This window comes from Delphinus delphis, chromosome X (genome assembly GCF_949987515.2).
Source record: "Delphinus delphis chromosome X, mDelDel1.2, whole genome shotgun sequence".
In the NCBI taxonomy this organism is placed as follows: Eukaryota; Metazoa; Chordata; class Mammalia; order Artiodactyla; family Delphinidae; genus Delphinus; species Delphinus delphis.
In genome coordinates this window covers 121,073,365-121,097,550 of record NC_082704.1, presented here as the reverse complement: position 1 = coordinate 121,097,550, position 24,186 = coordinate 121,073,365, and the positions used below count along the sequence as shown (strand labels likewise).

General features: G+C 45.5%; 1 protein-coding gene across 3 annotated transcripts in view; it reads right to left on the bottom strand.

The window, feature by feature from the left end:
• The window catches only part of PNPLA4 (patatin like phospholipase domain containing 4), a 34,182-nt gene extending 12,095 nt beyond the window's left edge, over nt 1-22,087 (bottom strand). The window contains exons 1-5 of one of the 3 annotated variants that reach the window (XM_060001757.1): nt 22,027-22,087; nt 20,673-20,857; nt 15,442-15,536; nt 14,651-14,786; nt 5,119-5,184 (exon numbers count right to left, since the gene is read on the bottom strand). In XM_060001757.1, coding sequence (XP_059857740.1) covers nt 5,119-5,184; nt 14,651-14,786; nt 15,442-15,536; nt 20,673-20,857; nt 22,027-22,087 — 543 coding nt within the window. Of the gene's footprint in view, nt 1-5,118; nt 5,185-14,650; nt 14,787-15,441; nt 15,537-15,883; nt 16,121-20,672; nt 20,858-22,026 lie in introns of those variants that run through there. The other 2 variants (XM_060001758.1, XM_060001759.1) reach the window with 2 other exon arrangements.
• Nucleotides 22,088-24,186: the final 2,099 nt, after the last annotated feature.

Genomic DNA, 24,186 nt, shown 5'->3' with positions numbered 1-24,186 from the left:
AGGGGGAGGGACAAAGGGGGAGGGGGGATAGGGAAGAAGAGGGGAAGGGGAGAAGGGAGAGGGAGTGTGTTTATGTCAAATAGATACCCACCCCCCAGGACACAGGTCAGAATCTACCATTTGGGATGAAGAAACACAGGAGGGGACAAGAGACATAGGAGATTTTTTAATGAAAGGGTGACAGGTGAAACTAAATAAAATTTAAAAAATTAAAACCTGGTTGAGAAAACCTGCAGCACTGACTTGTACTAAATATTTTTGGTAAATTGCCGACTTAAGTTTTGGATTTCTGAAGGTTGCTCAAAAATGGTGATTCTATATACCCAACTTTCAGAAAACTCTAGCAGTTGAAATTCTACAAGTGCTATTTATTAATGGAAGACGTTCCCTGGAAAACTAACCTATTTTTTCAAAAATCAAATAGACATGCAGAATTTAAAAAGCCGATGAAAAATAAGAGCTTCTATTTCAGCATAGCTGTAAATTGATAACCAGAGTTCCATCAAGCCAAATCTAGCTGGTCGCCCAGCCAGCCACCGCCGTGCGCTGTGACAGTGACTGAGGTAGGTATCCTCGTGACATGTCTAAATCATGAAGAAACAGAAGCCAAAGGACTGTAATAATAATTGTATATAAACACGTAGTAACAGAGCATTCTACAATTCTTTCCCACAGATATGCCAATAATGAAAAGATTAATAATTCATAACCCACGCAAAAGGCTCAATGACTAGAATACCATGATAAATACTCTCTATACAATACACTGTTACAATAGTGCTTGAAATCTAACTCAGAGCAAAAAACTAACCTATAGCTCTTCTTGTGATCTGCATCACAGTTCCAGAGATTAAAATATCAAAACAACAATAAAATAGTCACTTGCCAACACTAATGCTATGTCTTAAAATGAAACAAAACAAACAAACAAACAAAACACTGATCAGGGATCTCCCTGGTGGTGCAGTGGGTAAGACTCCAATCTCCCAATGCAGGGTGCCCGGGTTTGATCCCTGGTCGGGGAACTAGATCCCACATGCCGCAACTAAGAGTTCGCATGCTGCAACTAAAAAGATTCCACGTGCTGCAACTAAGACCCGGCAAAGCCTAAATAAATAAATATTAAAAAGCAAAAACAAAAACTGATCAGTTAAGACCTCCTCTTGAAAATCCTTATTCTTGTTCCACATTGATGACCAGAACCTGTGAAAACGTGCTCTGAAAGTAGGCACATTCCCACAGCTTATTCAACCACTGGAAAGAGGCCATGTACACTGAAGGAAAATCCACTGGTAAAAATGGTAAGATTGAAGTTCAATTTATTTCCATTTATTCAATTGTTAATGAATATCCAGTATAGGTACGGTGCTAAAAACAGTCTCCTAAGATAAAGCCAGAGAAAGCTACAAAAACTTTTTTGAAAATTAGGAAAACCAGGAACTTCCCTGGTGGCGCAATGGTTAAGAATCCGCCTGCCAATGCAGGGGACACAGGTTCGAGCCCTGGTCCAGGAAGATCCCACATGCCGCGGAGCAACAAAGCCCGTGCGGCACAACTACTGAGCCAGCCCACCACAACTACTGAAGCCCACGTGCCTAGACCCCATGCTCCGCAACAAGAAAAGCCACTGCAATGAGAAGCCTGTGCACCGCAACGAAGAGTAGCCCCCGTTCTCGGCAAGTAGAGAAAGCCCACTCGCGGCAACAAAGACCCAACACAGCCAAAAATAAATAAATAAAATTTTAAAATTAATTAATTAATTTTAAAAATTCAAAAAATAAAAAATTAGGAAAACCAAGCCTTTTTCCAAGATGTTGTACCACTTCAAACAACTGGTAGACAGTTTAGGAAGGAATCATGCTGTTATTTGCTGTGGCTTAAGTCAATCTTAAATCTTATGAAGGTATGAAACTTCTACGTGATTAATAAAAGATTTTTTGCAATAAAAATATCAGGTCCACAAATAAGTATTAGTACAACCCAGTATGTTCCATAGCTAAGTGACACCAGACGTGGAGATGAGTGGTCAGCGGGTTGAACAGGAGCTGCATGCAGAAGCAGCGCAGGACACCTGTGGTTCTGCCTCAAACCCAAGTGATGCTGAGCTCTCTCTGCCCCCCTGCTGCTGCAACCTCCATCGCTTCAGAAAAACCACCAAGGCCAACCAGCAAATCAAAACCTGACCTCCACAAGAGCATCAAGACCCAGAACAGGAGAAAGCGTGACACAAAGTTTTATGGAATTAGGAAAAGCTCACACCCACAGCAAAACACTGCATTTAAAGCAAAGTTCGCATTTCCCTGAAAATGGAGCGATTCTACAGACTAACCTGGTCTAGAAAGCGTATTCAGCTGGGGGAAGGCAGGGGCCTGACAGAGTCCATAGCAAGCACACAAGGGCGCTGGCAAGTCGCCACCGTGTGGCTGCAGACACGAAGCAACGTCTCTGAGGAGCACACTGTCAATCACCGTGTGCACGGGGGCCCCTCTTCCTGCACTTCATTAAACACCCAAGGTAAACCGAACGCTTTCTGGAGACATTAGATTCTATTCAACAAGTAATTATGACGTGCCAACTGTGCACAGATGTCAGTCATCAGCAAGGCCGTGTCCCGCCTCCCAAGGTCCCTTTTTTCTCACACCTCTAGGTGCTGCATTCCCTGTTTAATTGAGACTGCCCTTGTTCCATGTTCCCATCTAAGTATTCAATCACATAGCAGGAAATTCAGCTGAGAACACCTTACCCTTTAACTATTCCTAGGCTTCTGGTCATACACCTGGAGCAGTGGGGATGGGGCGGGACAGAAATAAAATAAGGGGGATGGTTTTTTAAAGGAATGACCAAAGCAAAGTAAAGCAAGAGACACAGCGCAGATGCAAACGTTAGAGATCATCCTGCGAAAGCTGCCCCCTTACTAAGCTTGGTGACCTCAGTGAAGTGAATGAATGTTTCTACAACTCAATTTCCTCATCTGTAAAATACGGGGGTAATAATCCCTACAGCACATGGGAGTGGACTCTAATGCATCCAATAGAAAGCAATAAAAACAGGAAGTTTTACTTTTCCGGGTAAAAGAAATACAGAAGGTGGCCTGGTAAGGTCCGCCTCCTCAAGTCACTCAGGGCCCAGGTCTTTCCATCTCATTATTTGACTCTATCTAGGGTGCGATCTGTGACCTCATGATTCATAACAGCTGCCAGAGCTCTGGTCATCGCATCTAAGTTCCAGGCAGCAGGAAGGAAAAAAAGGTACACAACCTCCCTTCCTGTAAGTCCCACAGTAATTCGGCCTACCTCTCACTGCCAGCACGTAAGGGGATGGCCACACCTAGCTGCAAGGGAAGGTGGAGAATGTGGCCTTTTAGCTACACGGTAACAGGCCCAGAAAAAAACTGGGTTTCTGTTACTAAGGAAGAAGAGGACAGTGTATGTTGGAAGAAACTAGGAGCCATTACCACCCATACCTCCTTCATAATACAGTGATTACTATTTAAACACAGGAAATGTTCAGCATCGTCTTAGAATATACTAGGCTTCTGGGACTCAGCTCTGTTCTAGCCTTGATTCCATCCCTCCTTTCCCCCCCATCTCCTTTCCATCACTTCCTTACTATACCTACATCCCACGTTCTCAGTCACCACCTCTTAATTTATCTATCACAACAGAAATTCTGTTGATTCTTGGATTCTGAATCCCCTTTTCATGATCATATACAATCTCATGAAACACCTGAGCATTTTGCATATTTTTTTCTACCATTTAGCCATTTCTGTCATGATTATATATTATCTACCATTTAGCCATTTCTGTCATGATTATATATTATCAAGCAATAGCATGAAGTAAAATCATTACATTTCAGATCATAAAATTAAAGTTCATAATCATAATGTAAAGTTGATTTTGATAGCATCTGTATTCGAAATTTATACGTAAAAACAAATGTTGATTTTTTTACAGCTCTAAGAGAAAATGCTACTTAACTTACTTTAGAATCATTATGTAAAGGGGAAACCTCTCCAATTTTCAAATGACAGCAAAGATCATACTCCTTGGTAACTGAGTATCTGCTAGCTCTGAGAGGCAGTATCCAAAATGGAAACAAAACAAAACAAAACAAAACAACAACAGCAAAAAAACACCTGGGTTTCCATGAGCTTATGTATATTTTATTCTGCTTTAAAAAATTCAATGTATATTATGTTTCTACTTGGTCACAAAGAGGGTTTTAGCCTACAACATGTAAGCCCATCACTGCAAATAACATACTGTATGCATATAGGTAATAAAGAGAGTCCAAGTTGGACCTGATGGTCCACTCTTAGGCTGTCCATCTACATGGCCTCATCCAGTTACTCAACCTCATCCTCACCTGCCCGTTTGAGACAACCGTCCCAGGGCAGACTGCTTTGGGCCAAGGATCCTATGACAAGCACAGAAAAGGGCGGGAATGACCAGGAAAACTCAGAGAAAGAAAATCACAAGGCCTGACAAGGTCATAACACAGACAGACCCCCAATCACATTAGCTAAGAGATTTGCAAAAGTCAGTTCCTTGGTTGTAAGATCATGCATTCACTGAGCACAGGCCCTTCCCTGGGCCTTCAAAGTGAAAGAATGAATGACAGCTATTAAACACTTTTCCTGTACACATTCATGAATGAATACGTACATATCATGTATATATAAAACAAATGGCATTAATCATCCATGAATATGTGCCTGATCTTGAGTAGGTGTTAAGAGACAGTGTATTTGATGACAAAAAGTACGTATCTCTGGTGTGGGTTAAATAGATACTGCATTTGGTTCTGAGATGCGTATCTCCGGTTTATGTATTAAACAGCTACTGTGTTTGATCACACAACTTTTAACTCTGGTGTGTGTTGAATAGATACTGTGTCTGGTTATCAGTGTGTGTGTAAGTGTGCAGGCGATAGGGCACCACAGCACCTGCACTTGATTTTTTTTGTTTTTTCTGCTAAACAGAAACAAAACTATGGGGAAACAAGTCATACAAATGGAGTTGGAGCCACCAGAATAACAGTACAATTGGATCTTTCGAAGGAAACATATGAACACGGGATTTACTGATCATCTGTCAGTTGTAAGCATCTTACCTGCCCTTTGTATTCCACTGGTTTTAGTCCTGCGTAAATAGGCACAAAGCTGCTGGCTAACAGGACCTAGACGGATAAAGAAACAGCTTGTGAAAGGAGGCATTAACACTCCTACGATATATTTCATGTCCCCTACTATGAAATTAAAATCGCTTAAATGTACAAAAATTTACTATAACAATGAGTTCCATGTATTTCAAGGGACACACTTAAATAGAAGATAACATTTATTGATATCAGAAAAGACCTTAAAGAGATATGCACAAATCATTGTTCTCCAACTCCATCCACTTCACCCGAGTAATACTGGCACTTAAATTGTAGACAGCCAAGTCATTACACAATTAAAGTCCAGGTAAGTCTAACTTCCTGAGTGTGTACAGGTTGCAAGTAAGTTATTTACGATGTTCTATCCTACACTGTAAGAATTATTTGAAAGTTTCACTCTATCTTCCAGAGAAACAAACCCCTCTGGTTATTACGGCTCAGGGGATGTTTTCATTTATGTCACCAGGATGTAGCACATTTCATGAGCTAGTTACGTGGCCTGGATATGTAATGAGACACTGGCAGGGAGGGGCACCAATTATACTTTATCTTCCATTTAAAAAGTCGAAAAAGATTGCCATTTAAAAGATTACCATTTCTTCCCACAGAAGAAGCTGAGCTCTGGGAGCTTTTCTGACATGTGCAAGTTTTATTCTGCAATGCAGTTTTCAAATCGCTAGTGTTCTATTTGGAAAGATACAGTATTAGATATGGAATACTTAAGCTCCAATCCTTCAATTGATAATTGAAGACTCCAGGGCTGTTTGTTGTCAAAGAGTTCACGAGATTTTTTTTCCAAGTAGATATTATTCAGAACTGGATTATGGTCCCCAAAATGATTTGTACATCATCCACTTAGAATTCTTTAGAGATCAGAGGGCATTTCCCCCAAAGGAAGAATGGTAAAAGTATGATTTGTGAGGTCTGCTCTCAAAACCCAGCAATCCCACTACTGGGCATATACCCAGAGAAAACCATAATTCAAAAAGACACATGCACCCCAGTGTTCATTGCAGCACTATTTATAAGAGCTAGAACATGGAAGCAACCTAAATGTCCATCAACGGAGGAATGAATAAAGAAGATGTGGTACATATATACAATGGAATATTACTCAGCCATAAAAAGGAATGAGACTGGGTCATTTGTAGAGATGTGGATGGACCTAGAGACTGTCATTCCGAGTGAAGTAAGTCAGAAAGAAAAAGACAAATACTGTATATTAACGCATATATGTGGAATCTAGAAAAATGGTATAGGTGATCTTATCTGCAAAACAGAATCAGAGACACAGATGTAGAGAACAAACCTATGGATACCAAGGGGGGAAAAGGGGGGATGGGATGAACTGGGAGATTGGGATTGACATATATACACTATTGATACTATGTATAAAATAGATAACTAATGAGAACCTACTGTATAGCTCAGGGAACTCTATTCAATGTTCTGTGGTGACCTAAATGCGAAGGAAATCCAAAAAAGAGGGGATACATGTATACGTATAGCTGACTCACTTTGCTGTACACCTGAAACTATCACAACATTGTAAAGCAACGATACGCCAATAAAAGTTTTTAAAAATAGTTGATTTATTCTGAAGTGCAAGTAAATGAGAGACCCAGTCACCAGCATAACGTGATTTCTATAGGACACTCCTCTGTGGGCGGCGACCTGACACAACTGTATTGCGACACTGCTGGGACTTGGCACAGACTTTCTTATGCGGTGGCTCCTTGTGACCAAAGATCCCACAGACGGGAAAGGGTCTGCATCTCCTTCACAGCCAGATGCTACTGATACCTGCAGGTACAGCCCCCCTTCTCCACAGTAGGAATGAAGACCCTCCGTAGTGGGGAAACAGCATCCTCCCATGCTGCCGGTGTACGTGAGCGCCAGGGCATCGGTCCTGGGTGCCAGCGCGGCCTCAGCCACGGGCCCCTGACAGCTGGTCCGAGAAGCATGGCGGGGCTTCAGACTGGAGTAGGAGCAAACTCAATGGTGTCAAAGCACAACAGAGGGACTCTAGCAGGAGACAGGAAGGGATCGTGCCAGGTGCTACTGCACGTCTCTGCTGTGCCAGGCTGATGCTGGGTGCCAGAATCAGCTACACAACATCTGGGCCCCGTGTGGAGCGAAAATGCAGGTATTCGGAACTGTAAGGTGTCGAGAGCAAAGCATGAAGCCATGGTACGAAGACACCCTTGCACAAGATTTCTCAGCCTTCTAAGAAGGGTCAATGCAAACAAGCCCCCCACTTAGGCATTCATTTCAAAATCTCAGCTTTCCGTGTGGGGCCCCCATGACGTTACCCACACCCCCTCCACAAAGACGCCAAGCAGGAGTGAGCATCCCCTCCGGTGATTTGCGGAAGATCACGTCCATCAGCGGGGCCGACAGGATAGAAACCAAGCCTCTTCAGGCCCAACCTCGTCAGCCCCCTGGTAGCCCCGACCTGAGCAGCTGAGCATTTTTCAGAGCAAGGCTGTTCACAGTTACGGTCACTGCCTTCACCCTAACGAATCTGGCCCTATCATCAGTTGGCTACTCCTTTAAAAAAATAATTACAGACCCTAGGTACGTTCTGCAAGCACAATGCAGCTATTTAATGAAGTTATTCGGCAAAAATGCAACACTGCACCATAGCGATAACAATTTGTGCATAGCACACATATTGCGAAATTACAGTACTTAGACGCCCTTAAACAGCCAAACACACTCTGTACCTGTAAGGACTTACTTCACTATAACAGACATGTGGCCTGCAAAAAAAAAAAAAAGAAAAAAGAAAAAAAATCACTACCCTTAGAAACAGAATTATGTGGGTTTTCTACCTCCCGTGTGTCAAGTTATAATGTGAAGTTCACAAGTTAATGCTTAGAACTCTTTTTGAGCTGTTTAGATGAAAAATGCTACCCAATTACTTTGATACAGATAGTAACAGTAAGAATCCTCTGAACTGACATGAAAAGTGCGGTGAACTGGAAAATACCCGTCATCCCCCCCAGAATCAGTGTATTTGTTCTGTCATAGTTTATACGGGCTAGTGATTTGTATATCAAACTGTGGTTAGTGGGAAAATTAGCTTTTGATGGTTAGGAACTAAGCGGCTTGTCTTATTCGATGTCAACTTACTGCCATTTTATTGCAAGCAAACAGGATTTTCTAAGGCGGGAGACAGTTCATGAAATATGTACTATCATGCCTCAACATGCTTCTACTGTCTTACCTCACTGGTGTTCCAGTGAAATTTTTCTCACCAACAAATATCGATACATCTAGGGCAGTGGTTCTCAAGTTGGGGGGGCGGGGGGTCTGAGCCCCCTGGGGACATGTACCCATGTCTGCAGACTGTTTTGGTTGAGGGCACCAATACAGAAGGCAGGGACCTAGTTAGTGTTCCTGCCCTGTCACTTAGCCCAGCACTTTAAGAATTACATGTACGTGAAACCATTGATTTTTTGTGTTTCCTTCTCACCAAATACACAAGGATAAAAATAAACGTCAGCGACTTACTGTAGCAACTGTATAAAGCATTGCCAAGTGTGGATTCAACACACGTTCAGATTAGCTTTTTTCATTTTACATTTTATAGAAAAGGGGTGTTTAGAAAATTATGTGGCCTGGCTTCCTTAGAGAATAAATTGTCAACCAGTTTCATTTATGCCTAAAGTTGACTGTGGAGTTTAATGAGAATCTGGCTGTGTATTCAGAACCTGCTGGTGCAGTTGAAATTCAAAGACAGATTCAAATTTGTCTTACCCAGTCTTCAAGATATGACCAATCTTAAATTCAGTCCTTATTTCACCTTCACGGGGCTAAACGTGAGAAGGTCTTGCTGTAAGAGCATGCTCACCGTGTGCAAGGCAATTCAGGACATCCTGGCAATGGAGACGGGTGGTGGGGGGGGGACACCATTCTGCAGGAACGCCTTCCTGGGCGTATGTGTGTCAGAGAGCATTCACGGATGTCAAAAGACCATCTCAGAGCACATACACGGGGCGTCAGTTTTAAACACAAATTTGATGATTTGTATCAGTTCAGACAAGGGCCAGAACACTATCCCTACCGCTCCGTGGCACGGTTAATTTCAAAGCCATTCCTGCTGAGCTGTGGAGGTGGTTTACGACTTTCTTGTAAATAAAGGGTTTACTTCCCTAAGTATGCGTTGCAGGAGGCTAATATTGAAATATGTTTGGATTTCCTGATTTCATGTTTCCTTCTGAAGAAGGATAGCCCAGTATAAAATCTGGAGCTTAAAATGGGTGAGTTGAGGTGCAAGATGTATACATTGGGACATTCGGGGCACAATATGTAAACGGGCCCACAAATCAAGGAGTTGCTAAGGACCCATGACAAGTATTTGCCTCTGTGCCTGGGCCTCCTGGCCGATGCTCCCCAGGGCTGGAATCAGTGTCTATAGTATGGGGTTACGGGGCAATGTGGGGCTTAGCCCCGCCCCCATGGCTCTGCAGGGCACTGCCCTCGTGGGACGTCTCTGCAGTGCCCTGTGCTGGCGGGGGTCCTGGCACTCGGGGGCCTCTGGTGGAGCTGCCCTGATGACCTCTGAATGGCCTTTGTCCATGGTCTTGGACTACATATAGGTCCTGGCTTCTGTCTAGACGGCCAACTCGTGGAACCTCCTTATCACAGGGTTATCTGGCCAGATGGCCACACCCTTCCTGTTGTGTCCCAAACAGGCTCTCTTATTCTCTTCAGTATGCATAGGGTGAGAACGTTCCAAATCTTTAAGTTCTGCTTTGCTTCTGAGGAACAATTCCATCTGTAAGTATTTCTCTCTTCTTGTGTTTTACTCTAAGTAGCCAAGAGAAACCAGGCTGCTCCTTCAAAACTGTGCTTAGAAATCACCTCATCAAATATCCAGTGTTATCACTTGCAAGTTCTACCATCCCCAGAACACGAAGACATGAACATAATCCTGCTATTCTTGGTCAATGTATAACACGGGTGACCTTTCCTCCATTGTCTGATAACATTTCCTCGCTTCCGTCTGAGACCTCATCACTATGGCCTTTACTATCCAGGTCTCTCTAAGAATATGGAGGCTCTCTCTACGGTTTGATTTTTTTCTTTCCGAGTTGTCACCAGAATCACCGACGGCAACGCAGGCTTTTTCTAACATGCACCTCTCAACTCATTGAGCCCCTGCCCTACTCAGCTCCAAAGCTGCTTCCACACTTTTAGGTATTTGTTGCAGCAGCATCCTCACCTGTCAGTGCCAAGTTCCTGTCTCAGTCTGCTCAGGCTGCTACAACAAAATACCACAGACTGGGTGGCTAAGAAAGGACACAAGTTTATTTTCTCACAGTTCTGGAATCTCAGAAGTCCAAGATCAAGGGGCTGGCAGATTCAGTGTCTACTGAGAACCCACTTCTATGTCCTCACATGGTGGAAGAGGTGAGGGAGCTCTCCAGGGTCTCTTTTACAAGGGCACTAATCCCATTCATGAGGGCTCCACCCTCATGACCTAATCACTTCCAACAGACCCCTGACTCCAAATACCATCATATTGGGGGTTAGGATTTCAACACAGGAATTTGGTGGGGGGGACACAAACATTCAGACCATAGCACTGAATTAAATCACCATGGACATAAGATCCCAAATACTATGGAAATCCAATCCCAAATAAAATGAGTCTTTGGACCACATAATTGGTCCAAAGAGGTTCTCAGAAAATAATCAACTATCATTGCAGCTATCAGATGAAAGAATAATTTTTTCATGCCACCAAAAGTGAAGTTAATATAATTTAAGTATGAATCATCACACAAGCACATTGGTGAATGTACACTAGGTCAATGGTTGAAGAGGTATAAAAATCAGACGCCTAAAGGCAGCAGAACTTGGTCATAATCCATTTCCCGAGATTTTATAGATGGAGGTGAGCACCTTGCTCATGAACAAAGATAAGGGGTAAAAGAAGAAAATGTTTAAGAAAGGGTGAAGCCTACCCAGTCTGCAAAAAGAAAGCTGGGACCTTAAAATTTCATGACAGACTCACACAGGGAATGCTGACCAGTGATGTGTGTGGCTTATTATCTTATTTGTTCATTATTTACTAAATATGGACTGTAATTAACAAGCTTATAGGACTTGACTATTTCAAGCACACTTTTACATGATTCTTTCAATTTACTCGCCATGGTAACACCGATTAGCTTTCATCTCCATTTCACAGTTGAGAACACTGAGGCTCAAACGTAATTAGCCTCAGAGGACACCATCAGGGAATGACAGACCTAAACAGGAACACTGGGAGACGCACAAAAAACAAGTGATAATCCAAGACAGTGTAACAAGACACAGACACACGGACACCCATGCACACTGTGAGATACAGGTTTCTAGTTGGATTTTCAGGTACACAGAGAACCTATCTATAATAAAAGGCAGCAGTCGGCTGGTGGATAATGAAGAGCTTGGCATTAAAAAGAAAAAAAAATCTAGTAATTAAGAGCATAAACGAGGCATTGATTAAAAATCACCAATATTTAGTACTCTCCCATATTCCTGCCCTGGCTAGCAATTGATCCTTGACATGCTCTACCTCTGGTTTCAATCTTAATCTCCGTCTGTCACCTACAGACTTCCAAGATCATAGACATTAAACCCAAGGCTGAGGGATCAGAGCCAGGCAGGCAAAGCTCCCAGGAGACGCCAGTTACAAACTGTGGGCTGCTTCTCCTCTTGGCTTCTGGAACTCAGCGCCCTCCGGTCTCTAGCTAAGGAAGTGGGGGAGTGGCCGGCGCCTTTCTTCTCTCCCCTGACACTGAATGAGGTGGTCAGAATTACCACCCCAGACGGCGGTCTCCCACTGGCCTCTTTGATCAGAACACAGCATGTCACTGCCCAGTGTGTGTGTGTGTTGGGGGGAGGGGGAGATATTTTCCCTTCATATTCTTCTCCCTCCCTCCTGCAGTCTTCACCAGTCTTACTTTTTGAACTACATGCTCATGAGTATTCCAGGCATACATTTCATACATTTTTATAGCCACCATCTGCTGTCAAGGAACCATCTATCCTTCCTTTGAGTTTCTGCAAAAGGTTAGAGCATTCTACTAAACATTTAAAATGCTTCTCGTATAACCTAGGATACATATTAATTATTCAATTATTCTCCTTACAAGGTATTATACATTTGTGCCAACTAGTTCTCTTCTGTTCAATGAACTCAAGTAATTTCACCAGTTCTCTGAGTAGTTATTATCCAAAACAAAGCAAATCAAAAAAGTCCTGTTTGCTTACTGCAGTAGTTTGCTATGGCTGCTATAACAAGTTACCACAAATCGAAAGGCTAAAACAACCCAAATAAATGTATGATCCCAGGGTCTGGAGGTCGGGATCCAGCACGGGCCAGATCCACCTGGGCAAAAAGATTCAGGTGCTGGCAGGGCTGCATTCCTTCCTGCGGGCTTGAGGGGAGACTTGGTTTCCTGCTCATTCAGATACTGGTAGCATTCAGCTCCACTGGCTGCAGGACTGAGGTCCCTCTGCCTTGCTGGCTGTCAAGGGGAGGACCCATAGTGCCCTCCTCATACAAAAGCTCCTGCGTCTCAGAAGGAGCAAACATCTCCATTTTTAAGGACACACGAGACTAAATTAGTTTGGGTCGGCCCAGCTAACCCAGGATCAACTCCCCACCAAGACCCTCACCTTCACCCCATCTATACAATCCCTTTTGCCATGTGAGACGCCGTATTCACAGGTCCTGGGGATTACAGCATGGACATCTTTGGGGGACGTTATTCAGCTCACGACACTCCCACATGAAAGCAATTAAGAGGATGATTTTATCTCGCGTTGGGAGAGGGGGCCATGGCTACCAAGCAGAATGTTTGAGGCCTCGACTGTGGTCCCAGCTGGGCCACTAACGAGCTGAATTACGTTTTGTCCAGATCATTGAACATGAAGGATCCAGCTTCTTCACTCTTTTAATAGATGCCATCTTAGTTCATTGACTTATTCATTCCCATTCACTCATGGAGCACAGGTTGAGGGAGCTGATACTGTGCCAGGCGCTGGGAATACAGCAGTGGACAGAACACAGCAGTCCCTGGACCCTCCTACCCCCCACCCCCACCCCGAGCTTACACTCTCGTGAAGGAAGATAGACAAAAACTAAGTAAACAGAGCAGTAAAATTCGTATGCGGAACAGTGGTAAGTAAATCAGGACGGGATGTAGGAAACATCAGGGGCTCGGCCACTGTAGATGCAGTAGCCACGGACAGACTCAAGGAGCAGGTAGTAACTGTGGGTAGAATTGCCCTCGTTTCACGATAGGATAGTCTTTTGCTCCCAACCTTGTTCTCTTCCCAACAAGAAGAGGTATTCTAACCACCGCAAGCCTGATACATCTGCGTCGGCATTGACGATTGGTGACAATTCAGGCATGGGTTATCAGCTTCTCCCTTTCTATTTTTTAAGTCTACACAAGAGTATAATAATATTATAGAAAAATATTTTTCTAAGATGGAATGACTATGAATGTATAAGTGAGAGACGGGAGTGAAAATATTCTAATCTCTTAAGTCACAAAGTAATTTTACTTGTCAGCTCAACATTTCATTAGGTATTTCAAATCATATCATTCAAACATAAAATTCGAACAGTGAGTTTTGATAGTAAAACTCAATGCATGTATCATCTAATTCAGGTGGAACTCGTAGCTCTCTCAATCCATCGCCTGCTGCTGTATCCAAACACGCGTCCTCTGCATCACCTGGAGCTCGCTACAATTCCCACAAGAGGAAAAAGAAGAAAATAGCCTGGCTTTTCTAAGAGAAGTGCACCCTTTCAAATGTAAAATATTTAATGTATTACCTTAGCAATGCACTGTTATTTGCAAATCAGCTGAACTATCCCAGAGACAATGATTTCCCAACCGACTTTCACATGTGTTTGGATAGAAAGGCATCAACGCAAAATGGAAGAAAGGAAAAGGAACATTACAGTGAAAAGGTAAGAGACCTGAATTCCCACTGGCAGTCAGTACACCCTGGGGTGTGTCACACAAAATCTTTCCACCCATTTCTTCTCTTAAAAAAGCGACAAAAGTACAGTAATCTCACCTGTCCTGCCTGATTTACAGGGCTGTGGAAGGACCGAATACGGTAGTACCGAAACAAAGTCTTACACAAACTGCAGGAGTATTATCTACGTCAATGTAAGGAATGGTTCTTGCTAGTCAAGTTTAATCCCAGGATAAACGTGAGCACACGGAACATCACAAGAAAAAACACTGAGCTACTCCTGAGGGCTCTGGGAGCCGCCTGCCACAAGGCGGCCTCGGAGGGATACTGGCGGATGCATCCTTCAGACGCATGATTCATGGAGCATGCACCATCCATCAGGCATGGTATGCAACGCTGGATCTAAAGAACGCGGGCGCGCTCACTGTTTGTGGAAGTATGTATATCAGCACTTGCTCATTCCCTCCAACAAGGAATGCGGCAGTGTTACCTTAACGAGGTCCTCCCGGGAGGGAAAACTGGAGACTAAGTAGTTTTCTCTGGTCTTGGTGTTGGTGATGGAGACGTGCAGGCGGTTGTGAGCCAGCTCGTGCGCGTTGGGAGGGAGAATCGCCTCCACTCCGCTCCTGAAGAAGAAATAAGGGAGCCGCTGCGCCCCACTGGCCTGCAAGCCTTGTAGCTGCCCAGACTGGAGACCCGAGAAGGAGCCCGGAGACAGTGACAGCGACACCTATGGCTTACTGGATGGGGGATCTTACATGTCCAAAGCAAAAAAGGCCTGGAGAGACACTCCATCATGTTCGGCAGGCGGCAGACAGGACAAAGCAGCCATCTTTGCTACCCGGGGGCGAAGGAGGCCACCATTTATATGGGGAATTGATGTCAGGTGGGCTCATCTGTTACCACAGAAACTAGCAGCTCACAGCCCGTCAGGTTAACGCCCATCGTGGAGGGCAGGTATCTCCCTTTAATAAACTACCAGGTGGAGCCGCTCTGGCCCAAGGATTAGGCCAGTCACGAGCTGGGGCAGGAGGCAAGCACGTTTGTGAGTAGGGTGCAGATGAAGCAAGGACTGGTCGAGCAGGGGATGTACAGAGAGCAAGAGAACAGCCATCTTGAGCGGCTTGGCCACGCACTGCATGATTCACCTTTAATTACTGACCGCCCTGTAAATGCTTCGGGAGAGAGAATGCTGACTGCGCTTGCTACAATGTATCCAGAGCATCCTCTGTCTTCACAGGCTTGGGGGAGGGGGCGGGGGAATGTACTCTATATATGCACCTCAATCGGGCCATGAAATCATAGCCGGGTGTCACTGCCCCGAAAGTCTGCCTTCGGGTTTCTTCGGCAAAACTGTAGGTAAACTCGTTACATTCCTGAAAAAGAAAATTAATAGGTGACCCTATGTTTTGTCAAAAACATTACGATTCTGGTTCCAGAACCCTGTGCCTATCACACAAGGCACCTGGACCGTATAAAGCCAACCCCAGATGTCGGATGCTTCACAGGCACGCATCCCCACGAGGCCTGTCCCTCACCCACCATTCCTGGGCCCCAGGCAAGCTATATGGTCTGCCAATTGCAATCTTTTTTTTTTTTTCTTTTTCTTTTTAAACCACCTCACATGGCTTTGCCCACCTGTGGAAAATCCTTGACGGCTGGGTTCTAATTGTAACTGAGCACATTTCTCTACAGGCCTCTCCAACATAATTAAATTCCTCACCCACACCAATCCTGTGGCCTCTGGAACGTTCGGACTGCAGCTCTGCAACAGTGCGGACGATTCACACCACCACCAGCAACAGAGAAAGGGCTTGCGATGACTCTACCAGGTCAGAGTCCTTGGAGATTAGCCTGGGGCACTGGTCTTTCACAAAAGTGCCCCCAGTCGGGGCTAACAGGCAGCCAGTGCTGGGATCCACTGATGTGGCCTCTGTTGCCTCGTCTTCATATAGCAACGCAAGGTGGGTATGATCACCGCACTAGACGGGTAAGGAAACTGACGTTTGGAGGGTTAAGTATCTTTCCCACTGTGCCATCGAAAATGAGTGTCAGTGCCAGGATTTAAACCCAGGTCTATCTTTCATTTATTAGTTCATCCATTCAGCAACCTACTGGGCACCAGGCGGTGGGCTAGGAACTGGGATTCGATGGCTGAGCGTGAGATACACAGAGCCCCTGCCTTCCTGGGACCGAGGAGTCCCTCGGTGAGGAGATGGCAGGGCGCCAGGACAGCATCCATGTATGGGGCAGATTCACGTCCCCTCCTTCCCCCGAAGGTTAGGGTCGCCCCGGACCCTGAGAATTGGTGCCCTTACACAGCAAAAGCGACTTTCCACATGAGATTAAGTTAAGGGTTGCGAGGTCAGGAGATGCTCCTGGATTATCTCAGTGAACCCAATATAATCACAAGGGTCCTTGTAAGGGGGAGAGGCGGGCAGGAGGGTCAGAGTTGGCGAGATGTCAAGGTGCTATGCTTATGACTTTACAGATCGAGGAAGGAGCCAGAGCCAGGGAAGGCAGGACACCTCTAGCACCTGGAAAAGGCCAGGACACACATTGTCCTCCGGAGCCTCCAGAGGGACCGTGGCCCTGCTGACACTTTGGTTGTAGACAGTGAGACCTTTTCAGACGTCTGACCTCCAGAACTGTTAGAAAATAAACGTGTGTTGTTCAGAGCTGCTCTGTTTACTGTCATCTGTTGCAGCAGCAACTGGGAGCTAACACAGTGGGCATCAACCTCCAACCTCACTTTGCTAGGCTGAGACCCAAGATACAAGACAGGAGTTGGACAGGAGATGGAGGTGGCAGACGACAACAGGCAGAGGTAGCGCTGAGAAGAGTGCAAGCAGCTCAGATGGGGCAGAGACCAGAAAGGCAACCTCAGTGAGCCATGAGAGGGCTAAGGTCCACGTGGCCCTGGGAGTCGTACTAAGAAATCTGCACCCCAGGTGAGAAGGGAACCCTCCTACGCTGTTGCTGGGAATGGAAATCTCAGCCACTATGGAGAACAGTATGGAGGCTACTTAAAAAACTAGAAATAGAGCTACCATATGATCCTGCGATCCCACTCCTGGGCATATGTCCAGAGAAAACCATACTTTGAAAAGACACATGCACCCCTATGTTCATAGCAGCACTATTTACAACAGCCAGGACATGGGAACAGCCTAAATGTCCATCAACAGATGAATGAATACAGAAGATGTGGCACATAAATACCATGGAATATTACTCAGCCACTAAAAAGAATGAAACAATGCCATTTGCAGCAACATGGATGGACCTGGAGATTGTCATACTGAGTGAAGTCAGACAGAGAAAGACAAATATCACATAATATCACTTATATGAGGAATCTAAAAAGAAATGATACAAATGAACTTATTTACAAAACAGACTCACAGACTTAGAGAATGAAATTATGGTTACTGGGGGGAAGGATGGGGGAGCGATAAATTGGGAGTGTGGGATTGACATGTACACACTACTATATTTAAAGTGGACAACCAACAAGGACCTTCTGTAAAGCGCAGGGAGCTCCGTTCAATATTATGTAACAACCTAAATGGGAAAAGCATTTAAAAAAGAATAGATACATGTATATGTATAACTGAATCACTTTGCTGTACACCTGAAACTATCACAACATTGTTAATTAACTATACTCCAGGGCTTCCCTGGTGGCACAGTGGTTGAGAATCTGCCTGCCAACGCAGGGGACACGGGTTCGAGCCCTGGTTCGGGAGGATCCCACATGCCGTGGAGCGGCTAGGCCCGTGCGCCACGGCTGCTGAGCCTGCGCTCTAGGGCCTGCGAGCCACCACTACTGAGCCCACGAGCCACAATTACTGAGCCTGTGCTCTAGAGCCCACGAGCCACGGCTACTGAAGCCCGCGTGCCTGGAGCCTGTGCACTGCAATGAAGAGTAGCCCCCGCTCGCCGCAACTAGAGAAAACCCACAGGCAGCGACAAAGACCCAATGCAGCCAAACATAAATAAATAAAAAATAAAATAAAATGTAAAAAAAAAAAAACTATACTCCAATATAAAGTAAAAAAAAAAAAGAAAGAAATCTGCACCCCATCCTGAGTCAACAGAGATCCCGGGGGTGGGAGAGGGGGAGGTCACAGGCTGAGATGTTCAGATTTGTGTTGGGGTGAAATCACTCCGAATGCTTAGGTAGGTGGATTGTAGGCAGCAAGGGGCAGACGCAGGCCTGCCTGTTCAAGAAGCCGCTGTAGACTTCCAGCTGAGAAATGGGGGTGGCCCCCCCCAGTGTATGCTCTTTCTACTAAGCCACACTGCACACCCAGCTTATTTTCTTGTATTATTTTTGGTTACACACACACACACACACACATACACACACACACACACAGACACGGCCCCTGACCAGACTGGAAACCTATTAAGGAATGCACTTATCTTTGAGTTAGCTCCCTGCTGTGTCTAACGCCATGCCTGGCAAATTCTGAGGGCTGAGGAAAGGCCGGCTGCGCTGAGCTTTTTAACATATCAAAGTCTAAATCTGCCTGCCACCTAAAATACACCAGCGTCAGGTGCTGGTCTTAATTATACACGCACCAGCTCGGAGCTGGATTCATTACCCACATCGCTGTCACAACACCACAAAGCTCGAAGAACTTATATACCAACAGGGAGAACTGAGCTAACAGGGACTTGAGTAGGTAGAAAACAGTTTCCTAAGAAAGCTCAAAGCCATCCTTCAAGGGGTAGATTTCAAATGCTCAAGAGAAAAGAAATAAAGTAACCTCAAGGCAAATGGCTGAAAACTGATTTTGAGAAAAGAGAAACGAGGATGCCCTAGGTGAATCCAGAGAATCATTTTCCACTTGCCAACGTGAGCGCCCGATAAAGAGTTACCCCTAAGGCCTGACCAACACAATGAGACAATACGACTGGATCTCCAATTTACCGAAAATGTAAAAAAGAACAGGTAATCGGACTGATATCAAAAGTCTCAAATTCAGGTAAAGGATTCAATGTCTGAACATCGCAGAATTTCAGTGAAGGGGCTATATGATCACAGCATTTCCAAATCAGTCTAATTCTAAATCACACTTAATATATTTCAAACTGCTGAGGATTCAAAACCAAATCTACCCCAATCCAAAGCTGGGGATTTGCTCCCACCTAAAGGAAAGACTGCACTGAACAGGAGTAAACAACCCCTTAGTAGCCCTGTGCTTCAGAAAGGAAATAAAGAGCTGGGAGGGACTAGCCTGCACTTCAAAGCACATGAGTCTGCTACTTTCCCTGACTTCACGTTCTCATCCTGTACAATCTCTAAAATTTTCCATCACTTTTCTAGTATATAAAAAAGAAAAAGAGCAGTGGATTTCTGAATAACTGGTCTAAAGTCCAGTTTCTCTTCCATAAGCAGCTCATCAGAGATTTGAAAACAAGATTTCTGATGTTTAAAATGTTGTGGATTTCAACATTTAAATGTGACAAATGCATCCTTGGGCATGGAAATGTTAATCATTATTTGATTACTATTCCAAGCTGCTAGAGAATGTAAGTAATTAACAGATAGAATATTCTCCACCTGCAGAAGCCAGTTCTCACAGTCAGAGAATGCATGATGGCTGTCTAGAAGCAGAAAACAGGCTTTAAAAACATAGATTACATTAAATGAAATACTTAATGCTCATTTTTATTACTTCTAGATAAACTGCTTGGAATTCAGGGCTTCTTCTTACTGTGGGAATGAAAAACAAATTAAATTCCAATATCATTCCTCTTAAGAGAGATTACAGGGACTTCCCCCGTGGCACAGTGGTTGAGAATCCACCTGCCAATGCAGGGGACACAGGTTCGATCCCTGGTCTGGGAGGATCCCACATGCTGCGGAGCAACTAAGCCCGTGTGCCACAACTATTGAGCCCGCGTGCTGCAACTACTGAAGCCGGCGTGCCTAGAGCCCGTGCTCTGCAACAAGAGAAGCCAGAGCAATGAGGAGCCCTCGCACGGCAACAAAGAGTAGCCCCTGCTCGCCGCAACTAGAGAAAGCCCGCGTGCAGAAACGAAGACCCAACGCAGCCAAAAATAAATAAAAATTAAAAAAAAAAAGATATTACAGGCCAACATTTTAGTTTATATGCCTGTCTGTAAATAGGAGCAAGCAAAGACTTATCAGCTACATGTTCAAGGCCTTGAGAACAGGCTCTGTGCTCTTCTCATGATCAGTTAATGGAGAAATATCCTTTGCTTGAAAGAAACAAAGCTGGAATCGTAAGACTAAATAAACACTCAAGAGTAAAAGAAGGGATTTTATTTCCTTGTCTTGTCGTCACCCAAAATAATAATCTTTTCCAAATGGAGAGCAGAGATCCTGAATGATTAAATTTTAAAAGAAGTCAACCTTTTCTGTTTCCCAGGCAAAGGATTATTTCTCTGCAGTTAACTTAGTAGATAGTTAACAATCATCTTCGTTGTTTGGGCGTAATTTCTGGATGAGAAACACAGCCTAGTTACTACTTAATTACCTCTATTTTTTGTGGCGCTGTTAGCAGGACAGAAGCAACCAAGGATCCCGCAGAAGCCCCGGCAAAGGCCTTGACATTCTTCAGGAGCTTTTGGCCGTGTTTGTAAAGTGCGGATGCTGCCCCCAAGTGGTAAATGCCCAGAAACCCACACGCTGCAAACGACAAGTTGATGTGCTTCATTCTAGCTGTGAAATTGGTGACACAAAACCCAAAAATGCCCGTTAAGTTGGTATAGTTTGTTCCACATGCTGTGTACTCTTATGCTAGCCTCATTCCAAGGCTTTCTTTTATATACAGAATTCTCTGTTCTAAGCATAATCTTTTCAATTAAAGTCTAATTAATCACCCAAATCTTTCAAGGAAACTTTTCCTTCTCTCACCTTGACCCACTACAATCATATTAATTAAAAAAAAAAAAAAACTACAACAGTCTATATTTGTTCAGTACATAGACTATGCAACCTACTTTTTAATTACTTGGCAAAAACCAAATGGTTAAATTCCCATTGGCAAGGCATTTGGTCCTTTTTTCTTGACCTTTTGATACTTTTGGGGGTGTGGGCTACTGGTAAAATCATTAGAGAAGGTAGCAAACTTCAAATGAAAGACACATTTGCTCTTTGCGAGTGCATCAGTGAATTTAAAACATATGTCTCGACTCCCCACCGTTTCCATCGTGAGCATCCGTTTTTTGTTGCTGTTGTTTTGTTTTGTTTTTTTTAACCTGATGCTCTCAATTATTCAATAATGCAATACTCAATTATTCAACGATGCAGTGTATTTCATAGCCAAGTTTCTCAAGACAAACTGAGGTCATGACTGGCGAGGGCAACTGGAGGCTCAAAGAAATGACATCTGCATCACCTGATACTTGCAACAAATCTAACAATGAAACTGTATTTCACGAAACTTCAGGGGGAACGATTTCACCACGTGTATAAAACAGTGCCCCCCCCCCCACATTGCTCCCCCTGGATGCCCTCAGGGGTTTCTCGGGGGTCCCGGGACCGTCAGATTAGGCACTTGGTCCCGGCCTGGAATTTATTTAGGAACCGAAAACACTCGTTCTGATGCGCAGAGCCAGGCCCTGTGCGAAAGGAGGCTCAAGTGCTGCAGCCGAGCCCCGGTTTGGGTTTAATTACTTCAGACTGGAGAGAGGAGAAGGGGATGGGTCTCCAGGGGGGCCGACCCATCGTACGCAGGCCCAGTGCCCCCACTATCCTGTGGTCTGGGGGTGGCGGGACGAGGGTCGCTGCTGCAACACCCCCAGGGATGCCTACACGGACCCACTCGCCCGGGAGCCACCTCCGGAGGGCCAGAAGCTGCCCCTCGCCCGCCCCGCGCTCCGCCCTACCAATGCAGGTCTGAGGCATTTCCGTGTAGAACTTCGTCCCCCGCCACTCCCAGCCCGTCATCCCTTATCCGGAAGGCGGGGCCGGGCCGTCAGTCAACCGGGCCGTGCCTATCAGGGCCGGACCACGCCCGCCCAAGAAGCTTCCGCAGAAGTGATTGAGGCCGGACTACCCGCGCGGGTCTGTGACGTCATCGCGCCGATGCGTGCGTCCGCTAGGCTCCGCCTGCTCCACTTAAACCGCTGGACTCGGCATGGCGGCGCGCCCTCGGCCGCTTGACCTTGGTGTCCCCTAGGGCGGGTAAGGGATAAGACTTTCTCGTCTCGGGTCATACTGTCTTCGGATACCTCGGGATGCATTTTAGTCCCTATGCGCCACGTGCGGGCCGGCCCTCACCTGCAAGTCTGCTGACCCTGAACGACCCTCATTTTCTGTGCACCGGAAGTGCTTGGCCTTGGCGGCTGCTCCCCGGTAGTGGTTTCCCTCCCCCCTCAGCCTCGGGGCGGTCCAGCTGTCCGTGTAAGGGCGGGGTCTAGGGGCTACGTTGGGATTGAATGCCCCGCAGCTTTTGGAAGGCTACCTCAGATATTTCCTTAAGCATTGGTGGAAAGGTCGCACTATGGCTTTGGGCAGCGTTCACGTCCGTAACCCTCCTTAAGCTGTGTGGCCTTGGGTGGGTTATATGACCTCTCTGAGCTTCCCAGGTGACTTCTCTGCAAAATGGGATGGTGAAATCCGAGCTGGTGCTAAATCGTAACGTTCATGCTGCATAGCAGGGCTTCAGCAGACCAGCCTGTGTCGTCTGGTAGCACCACTGGCTCTGGGTAGATCTGAGAAGCACCTTTCTAAGGCGGCCCACTTGGCTTGCATTCCCGCCCGGATTCAAAGGACTGACAATTCCTTCTCTCCCTCAACAGTGTCTTCCCTATCTAATCCTAACAAGCAAGCCTTAAGGAATTGCAGAGTTTCTGGTTGAAGGTTCTCCAGGCCCCCTTGTTAAAGGACAGGTTTACGCTCACTGAAGTACAGAAGAGAATCCGAAAAACGCGTGTCTCTACCTTAAGCAGGAGAGGGAGTGGGTGGGAGCTCCCCAGATGGCCTTTACCTTGGCCTTTTTTCTTTCTCCCTCATTTGGGATGCTAGTGACCTGGGCTCTGGCCCACAACACTTTCTGTAAGCAAGAACGCTGGATGTCATGACTAAGGAAGAGATCTCGTGTTTATTCTTGTAAGTAGACTTCTGAGACAGCTGTTTCTTCAGGCACTCTAATGCCTATGCATAGCACAACTGCATTACTCTGAATTCTTTACTACTATTCGAATTTAGTCACGGGAAGGGCAAGTGTGTGTATATCCAGGAAATATAGAAGGACAACCTGTTCCTTTTTTTTTTTTTTATTGCGGTACGCGGACCTCTCACTGTTGTGGCCTCTCCCGTGGCGGAGCACAGGCTCCGGACGCGCAGGCTCAGCGGCCATGGCTCACGGGCCCAGACGCGCCGCGGCATGTGGGATCCTCCCGGACCGGGGCACGAACCCGCGTCCCCTGCATCGGCAGGCGGACTCCCAACCACTGCGCCACCAGGGAAGCCCAAGCTGTGCATTCTTGCCTCCTTCCATTGCCTTCGAACTCTCTGGTAGGGTGTGGTCTTCCCAAGAGAGCGTCCTCCAGGAAACTTATTAGAAAGGAAGAATCCCAGGCCTCAGATCTCCTGAAGCAGAGTGTGCATTTTAACAGCATCCCCAGGCATTGCTCTGCACACTAAAGTTTGCAAAGCCCTGGTCTGACTCCTGGAGTGCTCTGGTTTAAAGTGGTGCGGTGGCATCGAAAATTTAAGGAGAGACAAGGTCCACAGAGGCAGAATTTGCAGTGGTGGCCGGGCCACCTATTTCCTGCTTTGGGGCACTGCCAGCAGGTCGATTCAGAAGACAGGTGAGAAATTTGTCGCTGGGGCAGGCAGGACGCACACCACGGCTTTGGGATCCTCTGCTTAAAGGAAAGATGAGATTAGCCGTTATTACCACCCCTGCCGGTGAGTGCGATCCCGCCAAATTTAAGGGTCACAGGAAAAGTGTCCACAAAGCTCCATAACGTAATTCTTAACAATTTAAACTCTTTTTTTTTTAACTCTCTCCTCCTTTCTCCCTTCTACCCCATGTCATA